A 14,812-nucleotide genomic window follows, 5' to 3' on the forward strand; every position below is an offset into this window, starting at 1 on the left:
AAAAAGACTGAACATTTTCAAACAATAAAAACTAAACTGAAACAAACGCAACTCTGGAAACTAACTAAATTAAAAACAAGAAGTCAAAATGAAATAAAATAAAAGCTAATTTCAAAAAATACAAAACTATTATAACTCTGGTTAAAACTTTAAAACAAACACAGCTCTTTGCCTTTATCAAAAAGGACAGTCACGCTGAGAATAGACATTTAAAACATAGCCCATTATTGTACATGTTTATTGTAAAAAGCCAGTATAACTGTCAGTCTCAGCCTTTTCTCTTTTATTGTCACAAGGTTAATGACCATCATTGACACTATCAGTTTGTAAAGATATAAAATTAATTGTGAGGAGATCTGAGCTCAGGAAAAATTGGAAAAATTAACTGCCCAGCCCTGATGTAGATGTTAAGCCTTGCTAGAAATATGCAGTCTCAGACTGTTCGTGTTTAAAAAGGGAACTGAACATTCAGATTTTTGAAGATTCATACAAAGTCATTGTCAGGCCATCTAACACAATGTATGGTAATTTCACACGACTTTTAAAGGCTGTATTTAGAGCTGCGACTAAGTACAGTACAAGTATATTACTTTAGTGTAAAAAAATGTCTTAAAAAAAATCTGGTGCCAAACTGAAAACGTAGCAAATTCTTGTAACCAAGATTTTTTTTGACATTGTGTGGAAAAAAAGGAGAATCAGTTGCCTTTTTTTTAAACTAAATGATGAATCAGATCAGTTCCTTTCCATTTATAGAGGACAGTATCAGTTAATTTTATTTGGAACTGTCCAGTTATATTATGAAAATATCATGGAAATCGTTTCTCCTGGGGATGAATGGAAATGTAGATAAGTGATTTACATGCAGAGACAGTACTGATCTTGTTCTGGATTTAATTTGTCAGGAACATCAGTAACTGCAGAGCCCTTAAAAAAGGGAGAAAAAAAAGGGAGTGAGTGTGGGTATAAGGGGGGGGGGTTAAAAAAATGACATAACAATTCCTTCAATTTCTTTTTATTAACACATTACATGTCCATTGAAAAGGACTAGGTAGCAAATATATTGTCTTTTGCATTCAAATGAACACAAAAGGATCATACCTGTACATTCACTAAGGCTCTGTCTTTAGGGAAAACGCGGGTTTCCATAAGGCAAATAATATTTAAAGGAATGCTATTAAGTATTATCCAGCATGTCAATTTATTTCTCACTTCTTCCTGACAGTACAAGGATGCAAGCTGGTAGCATAATCTGCTCTGCCGTGCCAATTCATATTTTACAACCTTAATACACAGTAAAGGGAAAAGGCAAGCCCAAAAAATAAAAGGTACACAGTATCAGGATGTGTTATTTGAGTGTGTAAAGTACAGCATGTTGATGGATCAGTAGGTAAAGTCTGGAATGTCACTTAGTGAACTGATTCCTAACCCTATTATGACACTGCAACAGCTGAGATGCCAAATTGTTGTCAAATCACAAACCATCAATGAATCTGGCCCCTCATTTTAATGTCAACTACACATCTGTAAAGTCTTGCACTACTGTGACGTCGCCGCTTTGACAGCATTTGCCTACAGACTGATAAACGCCCGCCAAAACAGCCAAAGCCACATTTTTGTTAGTTCCTGTGACGGTAGGTGTCTTGGAGATCACACAACAGCATAGCAGCCTCACTGTTGTGGCTTGGAACAAAAAAAATTAAAACAAAAACAAACTAACAAGATGATTCAATACAGCTTAAACATGTATGCAAATCTCAATATGTAAATAAATATACATAACAGCACATTTCTCTATCAGCTTGTATGCAAGCCTTCTCCCCCCCCCCCCCCACCACAAAACGTGGTCACATCTGGAAGTTTCACATCACATTAAAGAGCAAACAAGAAAAATATTCAAATGTTTTAAAACCGATCCGTCGGTTCAGTCTGCTAAAAGTTACAAGGAGAGGCAGGCGTGCGGCTGCGGGAAGCAGCAGTTTTAATTTTTAAGAGCCCAAACGCTTTGTTCAAAAACCATGAACAAATGCTCCAATTATGTATCGTGCTACTGCCTGCTGACAGAAGCAACAAACCTGATTTAGTCAGTTAATGCATAAAAATTAAATAATAACAATAAAAAACTATGAATGACAGCATGAAATGCAATAAAGTCACATTCTGTGAGGCATGTGGATAGAATAAGATAACTTAAGATGTATAAAATGCATCTTTATAGTTAATCTCCTCTCTAGTATATAAACTCGGTGGGTATCAGAGCTGCTTGTCTCCCTGCTTTGTAAACTCACTCTGTACACTTGTTAAACATTGACATCTAAACAGTCAAAGATGCATAGCCTTTCCCCTTCGCAGAGTCCTCACGTTTTGTTCAGACTTTTTAAAAATAAAACACTGATTACACCTCCTGTGCTCCAAGAAACATTCGAGCAGGCAGCGTATTTACTCCAACAGCAGCATACACGGTGAAGAAGAGTCTTCACGCATCCCGGCCCGCTCTGCTGCGCAGCGAAGGCAAGGATCAACGTCTCATTTACCGACCTGCCTTCAGTTTCAATCCAGGCAGACGTAGGGCAGTATGTTCAGCCTGCTCTCATCTCCGTGCGGGTCCAAGGAGATGCACTCGGTCCAGTCGTACCATTTACCCATTGTGTCATAGCAACCATTTACCCCGGACCAGTGCTGTGTGTGTAACCTGCTCAGGTCTTTACCGTTCACCTCTCTGCTGACTCCAGGGATCTCTCTAGGTGGCGAGTCTGAAACCAGCGTGTGTGTTTTCTTAGCATCTTTGCTCTGGTGCTCCTCCTTCTTCAGGAACTCTGACATGAAAAAGTGTGCGCCGGGGGTGTGTGCGCCCGACGACGTCAGCACGTTGCTTTGCTGGCTAAGGTACGACTGGATGATTTCGCTCCTCGACAGCTCTTTCCAGTCCGTCTGCTGGAAAGGACTGGGAGGAACTGGCGGATTTTGCTTCGGCTGTTCTGACCAGTTATTCTCAGGTTTGTTATTCGGTCTGACCTCGCCCTCTGGGAAAGAATCCTTCTGGAAGGAGGTTTTGATCTGCCCCGTTACGGGATCGAACGTCAGCCTCCGGTCTTTTAACCTCACTGGTTTTGTTCTGTCTTCTACAGTCTGCCCTTCTAAATTAACCGAGTAATCCTTAGGTCTGTACTTCTGTCTTTTTCTTTTCCCTGTATTAAAAGAAGGACCCTCATCTTCCAGACTCTCCACGCCACTGCAGGGGGTGGCAGTGGAGCCGTGGAGAGACATACTAGGAGGCAGGCGGTGAGAGTCCAAATCAGCAGACCCTGAACCGTCGGTGTGAAAACCCTGAACAGATGCGCTGAAAGCCTGAGGAGGCAGCCCGAGCCCAGAGTTGTCTACAGTCCCAGGTCTCACGCTGGGGCCAGGAATACTCTGTGCTTGGGGTGCAGTTTGTTTTACAACAGCTTCCTGTTTTAGAGTCTGAGGACTGTGCAAGGAACAGCGCGGGCTTCTGGGTCGACACTTTCCCCCAGAGGCAGCTGGCTCCTGTCTGGCTTGCTGCTGCAGAACTGATGCTTTTAGCAAAGAGGAAGTGCTAGGAGGCTTGCTGCATCCCGGGAAATTTGAGTGAGGCTTTACAGCATGAACAGGAATTTTATTTAGCTTGTCGTTGTCCAAAGCCTCAGGAATGTCCCTGTCCAAAGACTGATGTGCACGAATATCTGCAAAAATTTCTGCGCCGGCACCAATTCCATTGGTTTGCAGCTGCTTTGAGTTTTGGATTTTATCATTAAGAGTCATTTTGGGTATCTTTGCTGGTAAAATCGGTCCTTCCTTCTGCTCGCCCTTGCGTTTCCTGTTGCTCAGTTTTTCCACTCTCAGGGAACAGTTGTTGAAGTCGTTTCTGTTCTTCAACTCTGGGCCCGTTTTACCCGACGGTGGGTTGGCGGCTGGAGCAGAGATGCAAGGATGAGCACCGCCAATGGAAGACCACGACGTGCCGGTGCCGCCTTTTGACAACACCTCAACCTTCCCTGGTTCGATTAGCTTCTGCCAGTTTCGCAGAAGCTTCTTGGCTCTCTTTGCAAGGTCCTCGTTTTTGGTTTTCTTCCGGACGTCGTTGATGAGCTTGCCCAGGCGGGTTTCCTAAAAGAGGAGATAAGATTGATGATTGTTTAACAGCGGATGCAACTTGACTGCTAAAAAGCTGCATTTGATTGCTTTATTTGGTGATGGCACATGTTCTAACTTACCTCCAGTGCCTCTTTGGTGATAGGATATTTCTCCAAAAAGGAGATCACCTCCACGACGACCACCATGTTGCATATCTGCTGGAAAAGAAAGACCAATTATATACAAAAATACTGAGAGATCACAAAAACAGCATTAAAGGAAGACATGTCTGTATCTAGATGTTGCCACTCCACCAAACACGTTCTTCAGAAGGGAAGAAAAGAACTTATTAAAAGGTCGAGAAATCATTTGAATAAACTTTCAAATGTGCACCTGTACGTTTAGAAAACATTTACTAGTTTCGGGCTCAGTTTGTCAAAACGAGAAAGCATGCAAATGTCCTGTTTTAGTGCACCAAAATAGTAGAAAGCTCACGTATTCAGATGATTGTTGTCTTTAATCTGCAGCCACTTCTGCAATGATCAACAATGTGGTTATTGGTTAACATATGTCGCAGTGGAGGATTTCCTTTGCAAAGCCAAAGCCCAGCTCTAGCTGTAGTGTGCCTGCGATCAAACCTATAACAGACATTAAAAAACCCTCAATCGAAAAATGTTGAGTGAGGAGTCGTTGGCAAAAATGTAATACAAGCATCTGTAATTCGATGTTACACCACTGCGGACCACAAGCCCTGACTTCTGATTGATGCAGTATGACGGTCAGTTCTGCTCTTGCGTTTGCATTATGTGTCAATTACAGTGTGGTCGTCTCCCGGTGTTTTATATTTCGTGCCAGCCGATAGAAAGTAATTTTCCCTCCTAGTGGAAAATTCTCCTTGTTGTGGTCAGTTTTATTTGGTGGCAAGCTTTTCTTTGTACATTCTCTCACATCCATCCAAGCAGTTTCAGCAGTCTGACAACATTTGTGAATCTTTATACTGAACCTATGATTATTATTCGTTATACCCAGGCGACGCTTCTGAACAGGCCAATGGCAATAGTTATGTCAGCCGACGTGTAGTTACATTTCTTGCGAGGTGCACATCAGGTTACAGCATTGATTTCCTGCTGAAGCATAAATCAGGTGTAAACTGTGTGTGGGATGCTGGGCTTTTCAAGGCTTTCTGGCAGGATGTCACAGAGAGTAGTGCATGACTGCAGGTGGGCATGTTGAAATAAGAAGTTGTAGATACGGATGTCAAAATAATTTTACATTGTGGGCCACACACAGCCCAGTTTGATCTAAAGCGGGCCAAACCAGTGAAACTTCTCTTTCTGTCACTGTTTAGCTACACATTTAATCCCATTTAATAAAGAAATGCTGCTGCAGTAAATGAAAGAAACCTGTCAGCATGTCTAAAATTACAGAAAAAGATCGTTCACCCTCCACCAGGCAACCACCTTAATTATTTTAGGTGTAGTACGAATGACAACAGGGGAGGTGCTTTATCAGCAGGACAAGCTGTAAAACTTGTGAAAAAAACTGTTAAAAGCCCTCCTTCATATTTTCCAAAACCATCCAGTTTGGCCGGATTGGAATCTTTGCTGACCGATTCTGGCCCCTGGGCCTTATGTTGACACCCCACTTATTGGGAATTCTGTTGTGGATAATCAGGCATGTGTTGGACACTCAGCAGTAACACACTAGGAGTATTTAAATGACACTGTAAACAACAACAGCTCTGAATCCATTTGTTTGTAATGGTCGCTGGTGCTGGGTAGCTCACTGAGAAGCCATACATGGTTTGTTGGTTGCTGCCTAACTCGGCTTGGCTGTTTATACTGCTGTAACACACCTAAAGTAATCCCGGGGTCATCTTAGATAAAGGCGTTACAAACCTCTGAGCCCTGCTGGAGGTCTCCTCTCTGCAGAGCCTCTGTCGCTAAAGGAAACTTGCACTACATTCAGCACGTCCCCCTCTCTTGTCCTGATGAACTCTACTGTAAGTGCACACAATTTCGCTTGCCCACATCAACATTTGTCGTCAGCATCCACTTAACCGGGCTCTGGCACGCCTGCTTCATCACTCACTTTCGCTAACTAGACGTTAGCCAGCTAATTAGCAAGCAAATACGAAGTGTCCAGACGCTGAATGCCTCCACTCTGTCAGTTCCCCTATAGCGACTCGAGGCCACCGGCTCGACCACCATTGTCTGCTCTTCTCCACCCAGTTCGCTCCGCTTAAAACCAGCGGACATACTCACATTGCTCTGGCCGTCGATGGCCTGTAGCAGCCGGTCTCTCATCACCTGCGGAGTGGCTGTAGCCGCTGTCATCGCCTGGCGGTGTCGCGGGTCAGGACGGAGACAGACAGCAGAATCCCCCGAAGAGCCGGTGATGGGAAACCCGCCGACACTCACAACTCCGACGGAAGCTCCCCCGAAGCAGCGGGCATCATGCTTTATGATGCTTCTGTCTTTGTTTCCGATCGCCACCCTCACCTGTTTGGTACCGCGGGCTGCAGGAGACAGAACACCCTCTCCGGGAATCGGCTACCCCCTCGGCTGGTAGCCGCCTCCTTCTCGGCCTTCTCACCGAGCTTTTTGTGAGGCAGCAGAGCATTGTGGGAAATCTTTACGTAACCGGCTTCGACCCGCGTCAAGTCCACGTGCTCGCAGCAAGCTGTAAATTCAACAAAAAAAGAAAGAAAGACAATAAAACCGGAAAGGTGGTTTTGTCCATAAAACCCCTCCTAACAAATCGATTAGAGCAGCTGTCGTTAAAACAAGGATATATACATATTCTGGAAATTTATCAAGAAATGAGTTTAAAAGAAAAAACTGTATTATTTATTTCAATCATAAGAAACTGTATTCATGTAAATCCAGTGAGCCGGTGTTCATCGGCACACAGGGCTTCTCTTAGAACTCAGGAATTATATTAATAAAACATAACATTCAACCACTAAAACTATTTTTTCTAAGCAGGAATGCAAGTAAATATCTGTATTTTGTATCTTAACGTATCTTAATTAACTGCTACTACTAATAATAATGACAATAATATTGTGCTTTACTGTTTCAATAATTATATTTTACCATTAAATACATTCTGTTGGATTAATCATGACAGAAGCATAAAAATTGGAAATGACCAATACTGTTCATTTAGGGCATCTGTGTAATAAACCTTATACTAGGCCGTGGTCTAATAAATTTAAAGATAGAAAGCGAGACTATGCTGTATATAAAAGGACTCCATAGTTAAAATTTGTATACACAAAAATATCCTTTAATGATACCAAATTCATATTTTTGTCTCGTCTGAATGTCCTCCACATCTCACTAATAAATCAAGGTGCCTTCCAGTTCACTTGAAACTGAAGCTTGACGTTGGAGCCACGTTTGATGATATCTCTTCTGTTAGGGATGGTCCTGTCATCAAAATCTCACCATACAAAACAAGTCTTATTCACTAAAAATGATTGTGGAAAATACACGTGGATATTTTAACTAAAAAATACACTGTAAATTTTAAGAACCTTGCGCATAAACTGTTTATAAATGAGAACATGATGTTGCCATAGTTGATAACCAAAAACAACCTCCTCATCAAACCTCCTCAGTTCTCTGCTAATAGACAGGCCGAGCTTGCAGTTGATTAAATCAGCAGTTGCTGAGAAAGGAAAACAGAAAAGAGTCATGGACACACCCTTAAAGAGATTTCTTAATTTTATAAACACACGATTGCTTCAGTTTTCTTCAGATTAAGACTGATACATGTTTGCTTTGTTAAACTAAATCTTTTCCCCAAAACATCTAATCTCTTTAAGCTGGGGTCAGCTTTATGATAGTTATATTTTACTATTTAAAAATGCACATATTTTCATGTTTTCCAAAACAGATACATTCCTTTTAAAACTAACTCCACCCTTGCTGCTTCCACTGGAATTAAGAGGGCAATTAGCAGCCAACTGCTGATAATCAAACGCAGTTGATTATCTGATCATCAGCAAATGTGAGCACCTCTGTAAAGCAGACGGCTCTGGAACATTCAGGTGGGTTAACACAATGCCAAGGAGGAACGACATAAAACCCTGATTGTTGCTGGCTGTGTCGAGCCCGCTCGGAGGCGATAACAACCACTTCAGTGTCTTCTCACACGTCTGGCAAGTTACTTGTGGATTAGATGAGGCTCTCACCCACAGTTTGAGTCACTAGAAGTACACAGAGACGATGGATTTTTCAGATGAAGAGCTGCTGCATGAGGACAGTTTGCTGGTTTTTGGTCACCATAACATCTCCAGAAACTGGATTTCTAGCCTGGATAAATATATCTTCAGACATGCTGTAGCATGACACTGAGACATGTTATGGTTTAAGATGTTTTGAGTTTTGTGACATGGTTGTTATCCTGCTGGATGGGCACGGTCAGCAACAATACTCAGGCTGTGGCATTTTAATGATGTTCAGCAGGTACTACAGAGTCCAAAGTGGCAAAAAATGCTCTGCTTCAAGGTTTGACGTGTGTTCAGGGATGCTCTTCTGCATATCTTGGTTGTAATGACAGATTATTTGCGCTGCATTGATTGCGTTGTTTCTGCAATGTGACTGGCTGCTTTAACAAGCCTCTTTGTTGTGTGTAATGAAGACGCCAGTGAATGAATATTATGCTGCTCTGTTTTGTAGCTGAAACTCGGATGCCTGGAAGCATCGAGTCCACAGGCCCACTCCAGTTGTCGTGCAGTATCGCACTTTAACATGTTAGCAGCAGGTTTCAAGGGGCCTCCATGAGTCTGGCTTGTATTTCCCATACCCCTTACAGATGCTCAAACTGAGATATGGGCGGGTTTGAAGGCCAGGACAAGACCATGAACTCTTTATCTGTGTTAAACTACTCATGAACAAATTCTGCAGTGCAGCAGGGCACATGATCCCGCTGACAGAGGCCGCTGCAATCAGGGAATACTGTTGACTGGATGCAGGTGGTCTGGAACAATGTTTAGGCAGGTGCAGCATGTTAAACTAACCCATATGTACACCAAGACCCGAGGCTTCCCAGAAAATCACATTGCCTTTGTCGAATTGCCTTCTTTCAAAAGACAGAACATATTTGATAATAAAACTTCATTTTTTATTAAGAATAAGGACACATTTACAGTGAATATACATTTAATTACAGCACATGTGCTGCATATTAAAGAAAATAGCACAATTTTTCCCCCTAAGAAGTTGAAAACAAACACATAAGTGAGTAAAATAATCCTATTTATAACTCACAAATCAGATGCAGATTTTTCTGTGGAATCTGGATGAACTGAGCCTGTGCAGGAAAAAGGAATAAAATGTTTCTGGTGTTTCTTTACAACTAAGTACAAGACCACAAGTTTCCAGCAAAGGCATTACAGTTAAAGAAAAATCAATAAAAATAAAAATGTAACAAGGGAAGAATAAATACAGCCATTCATAAATTCCTGTACAGCACAAAGGGTTGTAAACCAAATGGAGTATAATTACTAGTAAAAGGGTCAAAGAAACAGAAAAAAGGACATTAAGGAGAAGCTGACAGCATCCATCTGGAAAGGGAAGCATCTTGGAGGAAGTCCACTGGCCACACACGATCATGATCCAAACAATCTGTGCAGATTGAAGACATTTGGCTAGTTAGAACAGCAGCACACTTCTACTAATTTCAGGAAACGCAGAGCACATCTAAAGGGCATAAAAACTTTTGATTTACACACACACACAAAAAGACAGGACAGCACATTCATCAAGCACTTTATAGGGAAAACCTCAGTAATGCTGAGTAGGGACTTCATTCACTCTCAGATGGACTCACGGATTATACAATTTGTTACAAAAAGACTCCTGGTCCATGTTTACATGACTGCATCACATATTCTGTGTTGATTTATCAGCTGTGCAATCAAGGAGTTATCCTCCTGATTGACCACATCCTAAAGGTGCACCACTGGATTTAGATCTGGGGATTGGGGAACCCATCATCATGTTTATGAAAGCATTTTGAGGCAATTTGTTTGGTACCTTGGCACATAAGACAAAACTGTGGTAATAACAAAGTTAGACATGTTCATCAGAGATCCCCAGAAACACTGACTGATATAAACATGTGTCTGAAGTGTTCTCAGATTGGGTCCACGGCTTCATCCTTTAGACACCAAATTCAAGTTTCTTCACACCAAGCTCTGGTTGTTCAGTGTTTGTCCAGACTGGAGACTCAGACTAATAATGTGAATTGTAAGAAGTTTCTTCTGCTCCCAGTTGTAAAGAATTGGCTTCTGGGTTACTTTACCACCCCTTCAAAGCAGTAAGACTTCACTGGCAGCAACAGTCACATTTTTTTCTTGTTATAATGTTTAACTTGAAAAACACATGAAGGTGCTGACTCGTGTCTGCAGCCTACTGCTACCCCATGACTGTATTTTACCTTTAAAAGCAAATATGTGGTTAACCCTTAAACATCCTCCCCAAATATAATGCATCTATATGTGTCAGTGAAAACTAATACGGTATCCCAGAAAGTTGATTTTGTTCACATGGACTTGCATTTTCAGAGGGAGAAACGTTCTCAGTCATTCAGGTCACAGTAGTCTTAACTGGTTGAAAAACAAGGTTTGTGAAGATGTTACACCTCTCATCCAAGAGGGTTCTTCAGTTCTAAAAACAAAAGGTGAAGACCTAAGTATATAATCTATGCATGGCACACCATAGAAGAGTCACCTCAACAGGACAGGACTCAGCTGTAAATCTATACCTAAAGGACAAAGGTCACTCTTTCGAGGATGCCAATGTTCACACTTTGGACCAAGAAGACAACTGGTTTGAGAGAGGAATAAAGGAGGCCATGTCAATGATGAGCATGTACACATCCTGGACAGGGAGGAAAGCTGGTTTGAGCACGGGGTCAAGGAGGCCATTTACGTGAAAAGGGAAAGACCATCTCTGAATCGAGGAGGGGGCCTAAGGGTACATCTTTCGCCATCTTACAATGCTGTGATTGCAGCCATTCCCCAACTCTCTGTGAATGGTACTCATGGCCATTGATCAGTGGGCTTTGATCAGGGGTTGTTGATCAATGGTCATGAGAATTTGCACAATTATAATGAAGGAACTGACATCTCAGTCCATTGTTCCTTCAGTGGGCTGGTTTCAGTCATGGCCATGTATGTCCACTGTGAACGACCATCACTTAACAGAGGTGGTGACAATGACAGCAGCTATCAGCCACCTACAATGCAGTTTTGATTATCCTTCCCAGGTGCATCTACACCTGTTCACACCTCGTCTCAGTTGACCTCAATATCTTTCATGGTAGGGCGGGGCAAGGTGTCACAGTGGTTTCTCCCAGCCTGTTTTTTTTCCCTCAAACCTTGTGATGTGATGACGCACATGATCAATATTGTCAACGACCACCTCCTAAGGGACAATCTAGGGGTTTAAATATCTGCGACTCCTCCACCTTTTGTTTTTAGAACTGAAGTGCCCTCTTGACTGAGAGGGGAAAACTTTTGACAAACTTCAGCTGCCTTCTTTTGTTAAGCTTTTAGGAGTAGCACCATTGCCTAACAATGGCTCACGAGGTCAGTTTCATGATCATTAATATGCAAATTGTCATGACCGTTGATCAGTGGCCAGAGAGTTTGGGAGTAGCTGCAACACACTATGAGAGCTACAGCACTGGTAAAATGCTGTAGCTGTAACAGTAACAGCTCCAGAGTGGTGAAAGATGTACCCCTGGGCCCTGTCCTGGATTCATAAATGGTCTCTCCCTTTCCATGTAAATGGCCTCCTTGACTCCCCCCTCAAACCAGTGTTCCTCTCTGTCCTGTACATCCTTATCATTGAAAGAATGCCCACTGTAGGTGTAAATAGGCTTTGGAGTCCTGGCTCCACGAGTTAGCTCTTCTGTGTTGTGCCATTCGCTCAGCCAAAGGCTAAATCCTGGCAATCCTCCTGGCACTTAACAGTATACACTATATTACTCAGTTTGTGCCGGGGGACCTGATCCTTGGGGTGGACTGATTTTTTGGCATAGCGTGTTTTGAAATTTGAAAGCCACAGAGACGCGGAGTTTAGACACTAAAGGTTTTTGCTTAGGTAGTGACTGTCCTTCTCTCCTGGATTGCCTGCAGCTATTTTTAGGCGCCTTCCCAGCTTTGACACATCCAGCTGGGACAACTACATTCCCTCAGGGCCATTTTGATACAATGACCTTCAGCTTCCCAAGCCGGTCTGTGTGGTGATGGTCTTCGCTCTGTGTTGTAGTGTCCTGATAACACCCAGTTTGTGTTTTAGTGGATGAAGAGAGTCAAACATGAAATACTGACCAGTGTGCGTTGGTTTAAAGTACATGTTGACTTTTAAATGTCCCCTATTACTAATGGCAATTTGACAGTCTAAGAAAGCTAGCCTGCCATTTTTCATTTCCTCCTTGGTGAACTTGATGATAATGTGAGAAATGCTTTGTGGTACATCGTGAAATTTAACGTGTCATCCATACCTGAACCAATGACTCAACAGTGTTCCAGGATACAATAACAGAGCCCTTTATTTCCCCACTTTGTTCCTTTGGCTACAAATTAGCCAAAGTGGGTGAAACTGGGGATTTCACAGCAGACTTGTGTTTCTGCCTCTTGTATGTGAAATATGTGGAATGAGAACAGAGTTCCAAGAGCAGACACTTTGGTTTGGTGCTTAGAGTTCCTCCTGTTACTGAGAAAAATGTACTGTTTACAAAGTTCAGAAAGAGTGGAAAAAATTACTTTGATGAGCAACGAAACTGTTTGTCCCACTGAAAAAGCAACGTCCAGATGAACGAAATGAACTTTCTGTATGCTAAGCATGGTTGACACATGAAATGGTGTCTTTATACAAGGATATAAAGAAAAAACCACTCAAATAACAACAACAAAAAATCTAATCCCACAAGAAGACCAAACTCAAAACTTCTGACATTTTGTCGTGACAACCATTATTGTCACTTGTCTAGGTTTCTGCCAACAATTGGAATCTGTGCCACAAAGAAAGCTTATGTGGCTCAACATCAGTCTTCAGCACCTTCTCATATTTGGAGCAGGACATATGGAACAAATATCTATGCATCTTCTTATGCTTATCCAAGTCAGTCCCCAATTCAGGAGCTGGACCCTATCCCAGCTGTCATAAGATGAAAGGCAGGGTACACCCTGGACAGGTTGCTAATCTACTGCAAAGCTAACGCTGAGAGACAGACAGAGATTCACACTGATGTTCACCTTTCAGGCCCTTTTAGAGTCACCAATTCATCAAACCCATGCATGTCTTTGGGTGGCTATTGTCTATCACATGAGTAAGATACTGAATTCCAAGTTGATAACGATATGAGAGTGTCGGAAGCCTTTAGTCGTAGATAAAAGTATAAATTTGTGAGTGACAAGGTAAATAAGACTTGCAAGAGAAAAGACTTGAGCTCTGAGTCCTCAGCTGAGTAGAAGGGTGTTATGTAACTACTAGTCCATTTATTGTGGGGGAAAAGCTGGAGTACACAGTGAGAACACATGCAAGCATGGAGAGAACATGCAAAAACATTCTCCACGATTTGAACCCACCATCATGCTGCCTTATGAAACAAATACTGGGATCAAAATAACTAAAACCCACAGGACAAGTAATTGAGTGCCTCTCAGTAAACTGCATCTGGTTCATCAGCGTTGACTGACACAGTCTTACTCACAGGATCATGCAGAACATGATGAAGATGTTCCACAATGCGATGAAGATCCGGAAGTACCGCAGGCTGAGCAGAAACTCTCTGATGTTGTCCCCTGAAAGATAGACTGTGAATCTTTGTGGCAATACTACACACACTCTTTCTACGACTCACACACACACACACACACACACACACACACACACACCTGTTGTTGGTGATCCAGAGTCATCTCCAAATCCCTGCGACTCCTTCCTTTTGCTGAAAAAAGACACCCACAGTTAACCTTCAACTGTCTCTGCTCATTCTGCTAACACACAAACCTAAAATAATGACTGAGTACAATACTCACAGCTTGAAGTTCAGCACAGCCCCTGCGTTCACCAGTAAAGTCCTGTAGAGCACAAACACGGAGAGTTTGATTGTCAGGTAACAGCGTATTAGCTGCTGAGCTGGCATTAGCACCAAGCTAGTTAGCTTGTCATTTTGCGCAACACACGGCTACCTGACTGACACAAAATTACACAGCGACACACAAAGACACATAGAGAACTGATTATCTCAATACAAGATGTGATTCCGTGTGACATCTGCCACACGACTCAATAAATTACCCGAATATCAACAGATCCCCGATCATCTTGATCAAATCACATCAGAAGCGCCTCACTTCCGCGTTCGCGCACGTAATCAGAAATGTGACCAATACAAATCCGGTATCCAGAGAAATACAAGTGTGCTGTTATTCCCTGGGTTTTGACTGTAAGGTGCAACCTTACCAAACACTGATCGTCTGCCAAAATTGATTTTCAATGTTTCATTGTATTTTTATATGTAATGTCTTATGTGTAAATATACTTTAGTGAACAGGATTTATAAAGAGGTTATAAAGAGATTTATAAGCACTCAGGCACTTTAAAAAACGACCACACACAGTTAGCCAATTAAAATATGTTTATAGAACTGTTGTTGTATTTGTTGGCATTTTTCTGCTACCCTCTAGGTCAGA

The 14,812-nt window shown here is 42.2% G+C and overlaps 2 protein-coding genes across 3 annotated transcripts; both read right to left on the bottom strand.

The window, feature by feature from the left end:
- Nucleotides 1-996: 996 nt before the first annotated feature.
- LOC100705867 (mediator of RNA polymerase II transcription subunit 26) lies at nt 997-6,730 on the bottom strand. 2 transcript variants are annotated; one of them, XM_005453990.4, is made up of 3 exons: nt 6,357-6,730; nt 4,233-4,310; nt 997-4,125 (listed from the first exon to the last, which is right to left on the bottom strand). In XM_005453990.4, exons 1-3 carry the CDS (start codon nt 6,426-6,428, stop codon nt 2,548-2,550), a joined length of 1,728 nt encoding a protein of 575 aa, XP_005454047.1. In that variant the 5' UTR covers nt 6,429-6,730; the 3' UTR covers nt 997-2,547. The 2 variants fall into 2 exon arrangements, with proteins under 2 accessions (XP_005454047.1, XP_003449116.1); XM_003449068.5 differs by having other exon boundaries at nt 4,233-4,307; nt 6,357-6,728.
- Nucleotides 6,731-9,211: 2,481 nt separating this feature from the next.
- On the bottom strand, nt 9,212-14,543 carry smim7 (small integral membrane protein 7). Its single transcript, XM_003449017.3, has 5 exons — nt 14,418-14,543; nt 14,156-14,197; nt 14,012-14,064; nt 13,828-13,918; nt 9,212-9,728 (listed from the first exon to the last, which is right to left on the bottom strand). Exons 1-5 carry the CDS (start codon nt 14,441-14,443, stop codon nt 9,713-9,715), a joined length of 228 nt encoding a protein of 75 aa, XP_003449065.1. The 5' UTR covers nt 14,444-14,543; the 3' UTR covers nt 9,212-9,712.
- Between the last annotated feature and the right edge of the window lie 269 nt (nt 14,544-14,812).

Source organism: Oreochromis niloticus, linkage group LG15, assembly GCF_001858045.2.
Source record: "Oreochromis niloticus isolate F11D_XX linkage group LG15, O_niloticus_UMD_NMBU, whole genome shotgun sequence".
Lineage (NCBI taxonomy): Eukaryota > Metazoa > Chordata > Actinopteri > Cichliformes > Cichlidae > Oreochromis > Oreochromis niloticus.